General features: G+C 40.1%; 1 protein-coding gene across 1 annotated transcript in view; it reads right to left on the bottom strand.

The window, feature by feature from the left end:
* AKAP6 (A-kinase anchoring protein 6) overlaps nt 1–16,826 on the bottom strand; it is a 165,619-nt gene that overhangs the window by 63,012 nt on the left and 85,781 nt on the right. The window contains exons 7-8 of the mRNA XM_075192675.1: nt 13,213–13,367; nt 174–313 (exon numbers count right to left, since the gene is read on the bottom strand). Coding sequence (XP_075048776.1) covers nt 174–313; nt 13,213–13,367 — 295 coding nt within the window. The remainder of the gene's footprint in view (nt 1–173; nt 314–13,212; nt 13,368–16,826) is intronic.

Genomic DNA, 16,826 nt, shown 5'->3' with positions numbered 1-16,826 from the left:
TAAAAGATATGCATGTAAAGTAATACACCATCTATGATACCAAGCATTACCCTTATATCATGAACAGGTTCATCGTGCAAAAGAGAAAATCTAACAAATTTGCGGTTTGTGAATCCGTATTCTTGGGCGTTAGTTGACAGTGTTGAAGGGGTAATACACAGAGATGCTCATACCTCTCACTTCTCATGCAACTTTTCAAAGGAGTTGGGTCAGAGCGATGTGCTTTGTCAGAATACTCTGCACTGCTCAGCTGCAATGACATCTTGGTTACAGCATCTCGTTGAGCTTCTATAGAACTGAGAGAACCATTCACCTGTAGAGTGAAGAAGAGAGATAGATTGCAGTATGAACGTAAGGGAACACATATCAAAAAAAGGGCTCAAAATACAGTGAATGATTCAAAGCAAGCGTTTTATTCTAACCACATCACCACATTATATTTTCTATGTATACATACAAATGATACACCTGTATACGCCAATCACAAACTACAAACAAACATAATATACCAAGGATGCTCTGGAAAAACAGACAAATCACACTGCTCTGTAAGACCAAAGCAATGGCCACAACAGTGCCACTTGCTGGCCAAACGTTTTGTTGCAGTAGCTATTTTTTTTCTATTTTAATGCAGCACTTCTGGTCTAGTAGGATTCAAGCGTAGATGAACAAAATTGTAAAAGCTGTTCTGTGGAATATTCACCTCATTCCACATTTAGTTGAATTCTCCCCTAATTATTATGCCACCCAGACTTTTCACTTTTATACCCCACCCATACAACAAAACAGAATGAATGGACACTGTTTTTTCCCAGTTCTATTTATAGACAATAAATTCCAGAAAATGAGGCATTTACAAATACATTGCAAAATGACAAAACAAAAAGCAGAACTCGGGTATTATATCGTCGGCACTTCACGTCTCTGCTAAACAGTTTGTGAAATTTCATTCATGCAAAATTCTGCAGCATCAACGCACATCTCTATTTCCATGACATCTGGTAAAATGTGAGAACGGAAGGGTCGGAGCACTGTGAATCCCGTCATTTTGGCCCCACATCCTGCAAAATGGTGATATTGCATCCTTTTGCTGCATGGGGCGGGGCCAAGGCCGGACTGGGACTAAAAATCAGCCCTGGCATTTAAAGTACACAGGCCCACCTCAGTTCCAGGTAATAATAATTGCAGTACTTTTTGCTCTATGTAAACAGGCTGCTGTCATACAGATGTATGCTTGAGGAACAGCCCCCTTACACCTCTTGTGGCTCTCCAGTTTATGTGGAACTACAAGTCCCAGCATGCCCCACAATAGGCTGGCAGGTATACTGAGACGTCTAATTCCACAGCAGCTGGAGAGCTACAGGGTGTTGGGGTATGTTACTATAGTCCTCTGTGGATCAGCTGTTTGCTTTCTGTTACCTACCGTGCCCTGTCGGATACAAATGTATTACCGCCCAGCTTGACTCTCTATCTGCAGCATAAGGCGCAGCAGTATCAGACAATGGTATGTACAGGGCTGGCAAGAGAAATTTGGGGCGGGGGTACAGTGAACTTTTAGGGTTTCCCCCCTCCATAGTGGAGCAGGAAAGAAACTGTGTGCTGCCGCGCAGCAGCGACGCCGAAGAGGGCGTGACCACATTGTGGGTGTGGCCAGCATGGGGCATTGATACATACATTATAATAAAACATTACAGTTATCACGCCCTCCCAGCCACATTACGCCATCCCCCCAGACACATTATAACACCCCCAGCCCACTGTACTTATCTATGCTTCTGGTGCTACTGACATCCATCAGGGTGGGAACTTCCTGTAGAGTGAGCAGGGAAGCTCTTAGTGTCATGAGATTACCAAATCTTCTGAGACTTAGAGCTCCTCGGCTTGCTCTGCAAACTGTGTCCTATCCAGGGACTGGGAGCAGCTATCGACTCGATCCTGCTAACCAGACCTGGGTTAACGCTCGGGGGGCCCGGGGTATTTAAGACAGGGGGGCCCTATTATGTAACATGGTTATCATTATAGACAGATGTTAGACAAATACACTGGCAATACTGTGTGCAATACTGTTAGTTGCACACAGCTCTGCCTTCACAAGCAGTGCAGTGTGAAGTGGGACATACCTCCCAACTGTCCTTGTAGTCGGACCAAATCTCACTAAACGAGACAGTCACCCAAATTCAGGACTTCCCCACCAGATTCGGGACAGTTGGCAGACTGTCCTGCTCTCTCCTACCGGTTCTTGTCACTTTCACCACCTATGGCTGCGGGTGTCTTTAGTTGCTGCTTGTCTGGATCCTGGAATGTTGGAGGCCCTATTTGGAAAAAAATGGGTAAATGTAATTTAGAAAACTCCAGTCAGCCCTGGTGTTTAATCAATACAACCCATGTTTTATAATTAGGCCTCCCTCCAGCCCCAACATTAAAACACTAGCATTCACATTTAATAAATAAACCTAATTCCCTCCCTCTAAACAACCCCAGCAATAAATTAAATACCATTTACGTTTAATAAATAGACGTTATTTTTTTCCCCAAACAGTCCCACTTTCAATTATTAGCACCTAAACCACCCCAGCATTAAATTAAAGGTCAAATCACCTTTTCTTATATTGATAAACCCCAATATTAAATTAAATTGACTCACATTACCCCACACATAAAATAGCACCAATTAAATAATTAGCCCCCACCTAAACTCCGCCATTAAATTAATAGCCTACCTCCCACATTATATTAACACTCTCCCCCTTCCCGCATGCCTGAGTACGTGCCCCAATTGATATTAAGCCACCATAAAGCCCACAAATCATATTATGCTACACAGTAATGCCCCTAATTCATATTATCCCATATAGTTGTGCCCCCAAATCATATTATGCCACAATAGTGCCCCAGTTGATATTATGCCACAATAGTGCCCCCAAATCATATTATGCCACAATAGTACCCCAGTTCATACAATAGTGTCCCAAATCATATTATGCCACAATACTGCCCCAGTTGATATTATGCCACAATAGTGCCCCCAAACCATATTATACCATATAGCAGTGCCCCAAAATCATAATATACCATACAGTACTGCCCCAGTTCATATTATGCCACCCAATCATATTATGTAACAGAGTGAACATATTAACACCACTAAATTATATTTGTATAAACTGTGAGTTTATATAAATATTCATTAGGAATAATTATGGAATATACAGAAGAGCATGCTAACTGCAGCACTGCAATATAGAAGTACATTAAAAGTCATCTTGGACCTTAGTAATCTCACGACTTGTGAATTCTTTTATGTCATAGTAAGTACTCAGAGTTTTCTGTAGCATCCATCACCCCCCCACCATTTTCTGTGTAGCATCCTCCCCCCCCCCCATTTTCTGTGTGGCATTCTTTCTCCCCCCCCCCCCATTTTCTGTGTGGCATCCTTTCTCTCCCCCCGCCCCTTTTTTCTGTGTGGCATCCTTTCCCCCCTTTCCCCGTTTTCTGTGTGCCATTCTCTTCCCCCCCCACCATTTTCTGTGTAGCATCATTCCCCCCCCCCCCCATTTTCTGTGTGGCATCCTTTCTCTCTCCTCCCCCCCCCCTTTTCTGTGTGGCATCCTCTCCCCCCCTCTGTTTTCTGTGTGCCATCCTCTCCACCCCCCCCCCTCCATTTTCTGTGTGGCATTCTTTCTCCCCCCCCCTTTTCTGTGTAGCATCCTTTCCCCCCTTTCCCCATTTTCTGTGTGCCATCCTCTCCCCCCCCCCTCCGTTTTCTGTGTGGCATCCTCTCCCCCCCCCCTTTTCTGTGTGGCATCCTTTCCCCCCTTTCCCCGTTGTCCGTGTGCCATTCTCTTCCCCCCCACCATTTTCTGTGTAGCATCATTCCCCCCCCCCCCCTCCATTTTCTGTGTGGCATCCTTTCTCTCTCCTCCCCCCCCCCCTTTTATGTGTGGCATCCTTTCCCCCCTTTCCCCATTTTCTGTGTGCCATCCTCTCCCCCCCCCCTCTAATGCCATCCTCTCCACCCCCCCCCTCCGTTTTCTGTGTGGCATTCTTTCTCCCCCCCTTTTCTGTGTAGCATCCTTTCCCCCCTTTCCCCATTTTCTGTGTGCCATCCTCTCCCCCCCTCCCTTTGTTTTCTGTGTGGCATCCTTTCTCCCCCCCCCTTCTCTGTGTTTCTGTGTGGCATCCTTTCCTCCCTTTCCCCGTTTTCTGTGTGCCATCCTCTCCCCCCTCTCCATTTTCTGTGTGGCATTCTTTCTCTCCTCCCCCGTTTTCTGTGTGGCATCCTTTCTTCCCCCCCCCCCCTGTTTTCTGTGAGGCATCCCTTCTCCAACCCCCCGTTTTCTGCCTCCTCTCCCTCTCCCCCGCTCCATGTTCTGCAGCATCCTCTCCACCCACCCTGTTTTAGTGTAATTAACTTTTCATCCTCTTGTTTCTGTCTTCATCTCCTGTCCGCTCCTTTGACAGCTTGCAGGACTCCCAGTTTTGAAAGTGCAGTGCTGCACATGTAGTCAGGTGGCTGGTTCCTGGGGAGGAGCCAGCCACCAGGAAGTCGGTGCACTAACTGCCCAGGACCCGGCCCATCTGACCATCGGCCCTTCTGGCATTTGCCAGAAGTGCCATGGGTGGGGCCAAGATTATGCAATTCACCGCAAATCACGTCAAGGAGGCTCCCACTAGGAAGTGGGCAGGATGCGGGAGAATGGCCTGCTCTCTTGGCAGCCTGGGAGACCTACCCGGAATTTGGAAGTCTCCAGCACATTCCGGGAGAGTGGGCAGGTATAGTCTTATCAGTTATGCAATAATTTGCACAATTACACAATATGGCACTGCAAGCATTTTCAGATTTGTATCTGCATTTGAATTCAAAGAGCAAAGTTTTATAGATTATCACCAGTATTGGAAATTTAGAAGTGACAGTATGGAAAATGTAGATGAAAGACATTTGATAATTTTACAATGAAGGCAGAAGGAGAAGTGGCAGTGTGGCATACCGCCGTATACCAGCCTACCTCGATCACTGATTACCACAAAAAGCATAATTTATCAATGACAAAAACAACAGCATAAAAGAAAAATCAAATGGCATTTGTATTTAGTACCTGCACATTTTCTGGTTTAAAAAACTGTTTATCAGGACTTAGTTACTTACCCCTTGGTATATGACCTGTTACTGCAGTGTATTAGAACAACTTAGTATTGTGAAAACGTAACCTGTAGCTCACTTGAGGCACAATAAATTATAAATAGCCTCCATTTACTTTATTCCTTTACAAACATAAAAAAACTACAATATATTATTACATCTTGCGACAATAATTTGTAAAGTATTGCAGATAACACTTTATGTAACATCAACAATATTGTACTAAACATCAGCTTTGATTACATCCTCTGTACTTTGAAACTTGACACACGTATGTCTGTCTATCTGCCTCATCTGAACTCCTACATAAGTATTGGTGTTCCTGAATGACAAATAAAAAGTTGCAGCACTGGAAAAGATAAAATCCAAGACCGTTTTGTTTTGAACACCCGCTGGTTGGATCCTGAATGCTACATTCCTGTCCTGGGGATTTGAGGATTTCTGTGGGGTTTTTATTTTATTATTATTCGAAGCATTAAAAGTCAACAGCTGGACAGCAGACACGCGCATTCATCTATCCCACTGCGGACAGATGTTTTAAATAAAACACTATTTACATTTGCTCAGATACTGAGGCCCAATGTATAATAGAGCCAATTCGGAACATGCCTTTTGTTATATTAAATTTCTCATCCTCCTGGAGAAGGGAAGTATAAGATTTGTGGTAGATGCAGAGAGGAAATATTTCTTATTTCTGCACATTGAACAGCTGGGGGCGAAGCAGAAGAGATTCAATTATAGGGGGGGGGGGGGGTTGAATAAAGACTAGCACAGTGGTTCAGTTTGTCTATGAATTCATATACGGTTAATAAATAGATTGGTAGGTTTGCAGAAGAATGTTTACATGCATATACCACCATACAACAAGGGCATAATCTGAACATATTTACATTTTATTAAAGAGGAAAAAAATCCAAATTTTATTTTATACCAATGTACTGTATATTGCATAAACTGTGGTTGAGCAATGCCAGAAAGAGACATAATGGTCCTAGTGTGAGAATAATGTGATTAACCTCTTTTGTGACATGGTAATAATAGCCCGAGGTTAGCTCAAATAGATGTTAGAAGGGTGGGAAAGGTACATGGAATCATTATTTACTAATGGGGTGTAAAGTTTCAACTTAAAAAATCGAATTCATTTAAATATAATACTGTAGCTTGTACCATTTCATAAATAACAATGACATTTTTCATTGATGGACTTACTAGCTTTTGGGTCGTGCGACCAATGTCAGTTTAAAGTAAATACTAGATTTAAAAAAATATATATAATTTAATACCTTTACCATAGAGGTTAATATAACAGGTAAACCAATCCCCCCATTGTTGAGACACAAACATTCAGAGCCCCCATGACTCCCTGTACCTCTTTACTTGCATACTGTCTCTCTAGTTGTTTTATAGTATGAGTGCCTAATAATATCTATCTATCTATCTATCTATCTATATATATATATATATATATATATATATGTATCAATCACAACTTATCTTTATGAAGTCGGCCTTCCACAGTTGTGTGCCATAGAACAGCTCATCGTCTTACGCAGTTTTCTTTAGCCATAAATGCTGGGAGTTATCAAGTCCATACCTCACATGAATGACACCCCCAACCTAGATGTGCCTCACATCCAAATACTAAAATGGATTTGACTTTTCCAGGGTAATACAAAAGATAAATTGGAATTCCCAGTAGTGTAAACCAACCTGTGTTTCCTTCACACCTTTTAAAAATGTTGCCTAATGCACCTAATCTGCACTTACCGATGCAAGACAATCCACCCAACTCCTACCACTGGATAGTGCATACGGAAGCACACCTCCATATTTGCCCAGGCACTTGGTACCACAAAAGCCCCTTGTAGTTTTCAGAAATTATTCTTAGTGATATGAAACAACTGCATATTACAAATTCACAATTCAAAGAAAAACACTCATAACAACTCATGACTGTCTTCATTTCAAAAACTAATTTTTGTGTTTTATTTCTTCAAGTCTTCTTTCTTCTACAGACCATTTCCTTGCTTCTTCTTTCACTCCCTTCTCTCTTCTGACCTTCTGTTTCCATCTTATTTCTTCTACCATCTCAATTCCACGTAAAGCAATGAGCAACATTTACCATACGTTCTCTTAAATAGAGCTGTATCCTAAATGTTTGGTGTTAATTGCCAACCAATTACATTCAAGTCCAGTAATTGGGGTAATTTCCCTGCCATTTGGTTGTTAGGAAAATCAACCAGAGATCAAATCATGGTCTACATTAGAGACTCTGCTCCAAATAGTGTTCATCATGCTAGGTGAGCATTGATCAGTATACACTGTAGTGTTTTGTTTTTTTGTGCAATGGCATTGGGTATAAGGTCATTTAAATTGGACAATGGTCACCAAAACCAGCGACCAGTATACACTGCTGTGTTTTTGTTGCATTTTAATGCATTAAACAAAACTCAATTCAAGTGAATGGATTTCCATATGCCTGCACCTGCAGTAGATTTATCAGAACATTTATAAATAATTGCACACAATGACAAAGGTATACACATTTCCTGTAAATGTATTCTACAAAGATCTGGATAACATTCTTAAGACATAATTTAATTATTTTGAATATATCTGGAATAAAAATACCGCCATGAATCTGGGTTTGAGGAGGTTAACATGTCCTATCTACTATTTAAATCCGAGAAAAAAGTGGGAGAAAAAAATTATGTTTTAATTGAGATATTTTGAAAAATGAAGGCAGCATTTTAGGCAGGTGCAATGCAGGATCCCATTAATATAGGTAATTAACATTAGCCCCTGCTTTAATTAACATGCACACTTTAATTAGCAAGGCATTAGACAACATTAGAAAAAATGGATTTTCACACTGCCAAAGATCATTGGGAAAGATCCGAACATTGTCTATTTTGGCCATATAAATTACACACACACATACATTATAATTATTTATAAATATGTCATAAAATATTAAAAACTGTCACCATGTAATAGCGTCCCTGGAAATTATTTTCACATATTGGCAAGTATGAGAGAGTTATGGAAATCTTGAATATCTCAACTGAGAAAAGTTGTCCTCAACTTCCCCCATCTTTCAGCAGTGAAAGGGTGATTCCCCCTTTCCACCCTCACCAGTCATCACACGTGGTAAAATGACCTTGTATTTCATTAACTGATAATGAAATGGATTTATTCCACTAACGGTTTTAATTAAAATGCTGGAAGTATTGACTCTGTCTTCTCATCCTGATTCCCCAAGATGAATAATAAAAAAAAAAGGAAAATAGAGTGCTGAATGTTGGAGACTTTCAGGCGAGAGGGGGGTAGAAGGTGTGTTAAGAGCATGATACCATCTTACCATTTATATCCCGTCCCGCCACTCTCATCATTTCTCACTGCAAATCGGTTTGCTGGTTTTTTTTTTGATGTCTGATTGTTTTATTTTTTAAATTCAAATCAATTTCTGCTTACCTGAGTGTTTAATTAAAAAATGTTATTTTTAAGTGTAATTAAACTGCCTATTTCTGGAAGAGAAATTCACTGCTAGCTGTAGGAAAATAAGACAATATTTTAGTTGGTTTGCATCACAGCTGCTGATTCTTGTTGAAATTCAAAGACGTGCGGGCAATACTCTAGTGGGGTATTGGAAGAAGAAAGGAAAGAAGCTATGGAAATTTTTTTCAGTGGGAGTAATGGTACCTTTTAAATGCCGCAAATCTCCCAACAATAATAACATCCAAAGATGTACACTCTCAGATTTATGATGTTTGATGTAGTTTTGTTTGTGTTTAAAGTGTATATTTTCCTTGCAGAAAATGATGACCAGTGCTTTTTATAGCGAGGAGAACTTTAAAAGTTGAGGACCATTGAGTATAGAACAGACCAATGGTAGAAGTGAAAATTTAGAAGAGATGGTATGAAAAATGTAATGGGAATGTAAGTGAATGGAATGTGATAGTTTTACAATGAAGGCAGTAGGAGAAGTGGCGGTATGACATATGACTCTGAACGATCGGCATAAAAACATAGGGAGAATCTAACCTGTATACTAATCACGTCAGTAAGGGGCTTATTTATCAATTAACAGGGATTTGCCCTGTTAATTATCATCTGTCATCGATTTTTAGTAACCATTTATTAAAAAAATCATCCCAGGACAGCACATCCGATTGGAGGCTGTCCCGGTGATGATTTCACTTACCTAAAAAGTCCCGTTGTCTGTCTCTCCTCTGTGGTCACTATGGCAAAGCAGCTTAACGGAGGTCACGCTTGCGCAGAGACATTTTGCGCTACTAACCGGAGGGGAGATCAGGTAAGCTGCGGTGAAGGATCTGAAGATCCCTCTACAACAATCTTCTCCCCAGAGGAGATGGCGTTAGTAATTGCGGACAAGTTCCGAAAAGCTTTGATTTTCGGAACATGGTAAATGAGGCATCATCACGTTCCCCACAGAAACCTCCGATATATGCTGAGCTCCTATTTTTATAAATAACAATGTTACTTAATAATTACGTCAGTTTTCGGGGGATCTTCAGCTCTTAGGAACTTGGTAAATAAGGCCCCTAAGTGATTTCAATGCAGCTAGCAATATGAAGCAACCAACACCTTAAAGCAATAAACAAAAATTTACAGAGCTGATAATAATTTTCTGATTTTTAAACAGACAGGCATTTATCCATACAGATTTATACATTAAACCCAAGAGAAGGGCGTTTTGGAATTCAAAAGGGAAAGGAGGATTTGGGCCCAAAGGTAGGACAGTTGGGAGACTGGATAATGTAGAGATATGATCTTCTTTTACATTGAAGGCAGTAAGAGAAGTGGTATATAACAGCCCACTTCGACAACTGATCTTGTATAATAATGAATTCTTACTGTACAATATACAGATATTATAAGTAACAGAGCAGTTCTGTGACAATATAAAATCATGGTGTAGTTAGCAGAGTGCTTTTATACAGGTCAAAGCAATCCACTCAGTTTATATTAGAAGTTTGATTTTAATATCTGTATTTTTACAGTAGGGGAAGTATTATGTGTTATAATGCACACATTTTTCTAATAAACAAGCAATGACATCAGAACTCGCTGTTTATACATATAATATTTACAGTTTTTACACAAATTAACATCACTTGTGTATTATAAATTTAATCTGTATTGTATGTTGGTCACTAGAATGCCATCTGTATTGTATATTGAACTAATGTTTATTAGTCACTAAAACACACTTGGTATTGTATACTGGTTACTAGAATGCTCTCTTAGTCACTAAGAGTACCTAGTATCAACTAGATATTCTCTATTCAATAATTTCTATGTAACAGAGTGGTTAATAGAATGCTCTCTGCTTTGTATATTAATTAGTATAATGGGCTCTTCATTGTACACTAGCCTTCAAATTTCAATTATCCCAGAAATTCATTGGTCAAGTAAAACCACTCCCACATTAGAAGACAACACAAATGCACAGGGAAAATGACTTAATTTCAAGACTCCATCAATGTTTCTGCCTGGTGAGATGTTTCACGCGTTGACTGCTTTTTCTTTAATGTTATCTGCAGCTTATAGCAACAATATTCTGCAAAGAGACATATTTGATCTCTGTAACCAATTTTTTTAGCACAATTTTTGTTGCAGATGTCAAAATAAGGCTAATTTATCCAGAATATAATCGTAAATCGTTTGTATTGTATTGTATTTACAACAGTTTTCACCTACTAGTCTCTCATAAGTGTTCACCTGTGTCTCTTCCATAATCTAATCTGGGGTGGGTTATTTACAGATCTCCATTAGTAAAACTGGGTACACACTACAGAATTTTACACCAACTTTTTATGCTGATCGATTTTACATACGATCGACGGTCCGATCGCTCGGTCCATGGACTGCATACACACTAGCCTTGTTATAGACGATAAAGGGAAGAGCGGACGTCCCTTTAGCGACTTTTTACAGCCATGTTGTCGTGAGCAATGATTGCAATTTCGTACACACGTACAATGGATCAGTCGGAAGTTTATACACACTACACAACGGAAACGAGATTGGAACAAAAATATTGAACGGTACGACCAACCAAATCAGGCGACAATCGTCCATTTGGGCAGACTTTCGACCATCGTGTCACTGCACACACTGACCCGAGTTTCGAACGAGAGGTCGTATGTCGGCTGGTTGAGCTGATTATTGGACAAAAACCCTGTAGTGTGTACCTAGCTTAACATAGTAAGATAGTTTGCAACCAATCACATACTTTCCTTAAACAGTGTAGTATAGTCGATTTAATTAATGCTAATATTTGAGTACATGTGTTTAATGATTTATTAAACAGCCCTAAAGAGTGATCACCATTGGGTGAATACAGTGCACTGCTGTTGGCTTATGTCCTGTCCTGCTAGTGATGATCCATTAAACAGAAACAAACACTTACACTTTCAAACTAGACAAATTTATATAAAGTGTAAAAAGTTGAATTCATAAAAAAAAAAAAGTACAAATCATGTTTATCTGGAGGTCTTGCATTGTGAAATTCTGACTTTAATGATAAACCATTAGTCTGCTCTGAAAATTGTTTATTGTCCCAATGGATTTCCAAGTTCTACTTTAATTGCCACATATTCCTACATTTGCTCTCTGAATTGCAGACAGATATCTGTATCTATTGGTACCTAACCACCAGCTTAAATAGCATTAACAGTGTCACTGAGTAAGCTGGAGCCATCCCAGTACAGCTCATTTACTAAAATGACAGTGGGTTACAAACTTTGTAGTTAACCATATCAACCAATCAAACACTTGCCTTCACCATCTAACTAGCACTAGACATATAAAAGCCAATTAGCTTGGTTGCTGTTATTCCGAGCAAATTTGGCATTAAATACCCAGCTCTTAATATATATATAAATAAATATATATATATATATATATATATATATATATATATATATATATACATACACACACACACATATATATACTTTTGTAGCCTTAATTTTAACCTCAAATTTGTGGACCAGTCACAGAATTCTCAAAAGGCAATCACTCTGCTGCATTGTGATTCTGAGGACGAAATAATCAGCATTCAAAATATTTTATAGCTCTGAGGGGGATCATTTAGGAGGGGACGAAGGGGAGGAGGAGTGAGGGGAAAACACCACACACAGTCAACAACAACAAGAACATATGCTGAAGGTAATAATATACAAGGCTTTATGGGCGCCGGGAGAGAGGAGAGCGGAGTATGTTTGCACAACTTTAATGACGCGGTATTGTTTGGTGAACGTACATTTGAAATATATTATGTCTGTGGAGGAAAAAGTGGTGTCCTTTAAGGATTTGTGAAAGTAAATAGTAAAAGCGTTAACCCTGTCGCTGGCAGGAAGGTCTGCATTGCACCAATTGTGATAAAACTGCACTAGACTACAAAAGCTACTTTCCACTTGCAGACCTCTAATGAGCAATGCCTTTGCCCCCACCCTCTTTCTCTTAATTAGTCAAGCCACTCATTAGATGCAGTCATGTGACTAAAGATGTCAGAGAATAGAGTCATAATTATGATTTATTATGGCAATAAATATTCTATGGCCCCGCTGTGTGATACCCATGGGATATGTTTCACTGTGCATAAGGAATATACACCATCTTATATAGGGGTTGTGCAGGACAGGCAACATTAACCCTTCAATGTCCAAAACATAATTTTAATGAAGATGCACCTGGAGTCTGAGTGATAAAAGATGAAGATTCTGACAGTGGCTAAAGCACTGTCTTGGGAAAAACTGTGTTATATGGAGTCCTATACATATCAATAGAGGCTATCTAGAGCTTGTATGCTCTAAGTATATGCTGGTATCTCTGCTCCCCTATGTCCTGGGATTTTCAGTTGTTGGTCTTTCTTACCAGAGGAAAGACCCTCTTTTTGCACTGATCAAATGTATCTGTTGCACACATGTACTCAATAAGCAGACCCCCATCCAAGACCCAAGTGTTCACCTCTTATGAAAAGCTTTCTCCTGTCAGGCTGTTCATAAATGAATACACTAATAAAGTCCACTTCTCTGTCTCACCTGTGGTTCAGTCACAACCTCAGAGGTCTCATCTCTCTGCAGTATATCTGCCTTGATAGTATCAAGAGCGCCCAGAATCCAACTGTGCTGCCTCCGTATCTGCTTCTGCAGCTCCTTCCACTGTGCAGTAATCATCTGCAGCATCTCTTGGAATCCTGTAACAAAGTGACAAAGCTTGTGAGAGAAATGTGCAGCACACTAGACTGAAAGTGTGTGCGACAAAAACAAAAATGACCATTTACGAAAAGTAAAAAAAGTGGATGTGTGCATCTTTTTCTTCGCCGTTATGCTTAAAATTTTTCCACCCAGTATATTCAAGATCCACTTTTGTGTGTTTGCATATAGACCTGGAAATGTACAAGGTGAAAACAATGTAAATGAGACTTCAATGTTCCGACCTACATAATCTTTAGGATGTCCCCATTCACTAATTTCACCTTTTACAGTAAACCCTAAAATACTGCTTAGCCTAATGTATGTCTCGGATTAATCATGAGAATGGGGGACATTGGAATTGTCTTTTTTGCACATGTCTTTTTATCTGTTCCAAGGTGTTTATTATACAGCTCCAAGTGTACCTGGAAATACCCTGGATGGTGCAAAAATATACCATTACAAGTATAGACAAGGCCTTGTTTACACCACATCTCAGTTGGTGAAAAAAAATCAGGTTCCTTTAGTGTGGAGACAAATGCTGTGCGCCCACTTGTGACACCTCCTTAAATGCACCTTCTCCAACCTGGCCAAATTCTTTAAATAATCCCATCCTGCAAACAGGCGTCTCATTTTTCTACTTGGGTGCTAAACTAGGCATACTTTGTGCACTTAAATCCATACTTGCCAACTCTCCCTGAATGTCAGGGAGACTCCCTGAAATAGGGGTGATCTTCCTCACTCCCTGAAGAGTCTGGCATTCTCCCTGATGCTGAGCCAGTACAAGACGTGGGTGGCTTCATCATCTGTGGCATGATGACACAGTTCAGAAATTGTGTCCTATGTCCATGTATTGATGCTTATGGAGGTGGCCATTTTCATGGAGACCAAGATTTAATCAAAGACTGACAGGTAAGACAACATGACTTCAGTAATGGAGACAGAAATGTAAAAAGACACTTCAGTCTCTAGAGATTCATTAGCTGCTTTTCTTTAACACATAGTTGCCTACTCTCCTGGAATGTCTGGGGGACTCCCACATTTCTGGGAGAGCAGGGCAACCTCCCGGTTCTCACCCCCGCAATAGATAAGTGGCGGGGGGGGGGCTTAATGATGCAAATATCGCTTTATCTTAGCCCCGTCCCCTGCTGTAATTGGCCAAAATGGTGACAATCGTTTAGGGTGGGGGGGAAATGATGCGATTCGTTAAGCCCCGCCCCAGCACGCCCACCTTCCCCGGGATCTCCCTGAAGCCAACGAGGAAAAGTTGGCAAGTAGGACTTAATCTGTACTTAGCAAAGAAAGCCCCAATTCGGCAACTCCTCCTATTGGTAAGAACAAACTCCTGTACCACCATAGATGTTTGCCCCTTATACCATGTGGTGTTTTGAGAAAACAGGCACACTTAAGCTAAAGAAGGAGTGTGATGTCATAAGGGATTATTTGTGCTGTGGATTTACACTTTGCACAGTGGTAAATGGGACTTAGTGTGTGTCACTTGTGGTGTGCTAGCTGCGGACTGCAGTGCTCACAGGTGCAGTGTAATGGTGTCTTGCTCCACCGTCTGCAGAGCTCACGGGTTGTAAATATCTTGATCATATGGGGGATATTTAGTAAGGTAAATGCAATTAAAAAATGCTATTTACCTTGAATGGCCATTTACTACAAACAGCTGTGACCATTTAGTAAACATCTGCAGCAATGCCAGAACTGTTAGCACCATCACAAAGGTGGAGGACACTTTAACCTCTACTGAGGCGTACAGCTGGTGCTCTCTGCCTGACATAGTCCATTAAGAATGTTGTAAATCAGTTGCAAATAACTACCTGTGACAAAATGTGTCGGCATATGTAGGGAGCCAGGACTGCCTTGCTTCCTGCCAAATCTCCCCCCAAGAAATAAAGAGTGCCCTCCAGCCGTTTGATGTGCATTCTGCATCCTATTTAGTCGTTAATATGCAGCCACAAAAAGGACTGACGAATAAATATTGCATACTTGCTGATGGTGCATTTTGCAACCAAATATATGACAGAACTATAAGGACACATGTTAAAGGAGCTGTCTACCTTCAGATGCCTTCATTGCATTGGCTTATTCAAGCCCTCTTGCCAAATATTTATATCATCAGGCAGAGTAACTTATGTTTGTTACCTAGGGGTACAACACGGCTCTCTTGTGCTCTCTGGATTGGATACAATTGTAAGCAGAGTGCAGCTTTTCGTGGTATCCCAGAGCACCAAAATAAAAACTTCTGCCTGATCATATAAATACATGGCTGAAAAGGACGGAAGGAGCTATAAAGAAAAATCATCATTTTTAGCAAAAGCTGCAAAAAGTCATGTACAAACAAACAGCCTAAAGTAATTCTTACTTTTCAGTCAAGGATACTTTAAGAGCATGCATTAAACACTTAATATGAACACACCCATCTGTATGAGGCCTGGGTGTGGAGAACAGACTTGTCTTTAGTAAATGTCTTTGAAGTAGACCTATCAGTGACTACAGTGTATGCATAACACAGGGAGCAATATGTGTATATAACAATTTCTGTCACAGAAAGTGAAGGTCTCGGTGTTAATGTAAATATTAATAATACATCAGAAGTCAGCTTGTTATTTACTGACACGCAGTATGATACTCGGCGTCACTGTGTGCCTTCCCTGTAAGTCATTATTATTTCATGCATCAGTTACAAGTCACAGCTGGGAGTCTCATTGCATACAAGGGGCAAACTGTACCATATTTACCCTAACAGATAGCCACTGCCCTCTATAGAACTCTAGGTGTAAACAGAAAAATGGGTGATCATGGGCCATCTACTCCTATTTGCCTAGAAAAAAAATAATATTTTTTTAAAAAATTATATTGCTGATTGAACTATATCCCATGTATTAGAAATGTTAGTTCAAAAGTTATTGCATATAAGTTAAATACTTTCATTGTCATTATATTATTGCTAAAATATGGTCTCCCCTAACTCTAATATCCCTCTAGGATTCTTCATTTGATTCCTGGAGAATTGTTTCATTGTTTATGGGGGGTATATTTACTTAAATGCGGGTTTGAAAAAGTGGAGATGTTGCCTATAGCAATCAATCAGATTCTAGCTGTCATTTTGTAGAATGTTCTAAATAAAAGATAGCTAGAATTAGTTGCTACAGGCAACATCTCCACTTTTTCAAACCTGAGGTTTAGTAAATATACCTCACCCCCTGGTTTCCATCCCATTGTCATCTAAATCCTGATTGCATGGCCTTAATTTCACTCAGTTATAGTAAACTACTCCCAGGCTTTCATATGTAACAGATAATGATGTAACAGATAATGATTGCTGATATAACGGAGACCACTAGTATACTTTCCAATTGTGCACAGGGTAAAAAGATTACATATTTAGTGATGTTACAGTGGTGTAAGACATTTCAATAAAAACACATCCCGCAGATTTTCTGCAACTGTTT

Source organism: Mixophyes fleayi, chromosome 12 (assembly GCF_038048845.1).
Source record: "Mixophyes fleayi isolate aMixFle1 chromosome 12, aMixFle1.hap1, whole genome shotgun sequence".
Classification (NCBI taxonomy): Eukaryota; Metazoa; Chordata; class Amphibia; order Anura; family Limnodynastidae; genus Mixophyes; species Mixophyes fleayi.
Note: the sequence above shows the minus strand (reverse complement) of the source record. Positions and strands in the feature narration are given on the sequence as shown.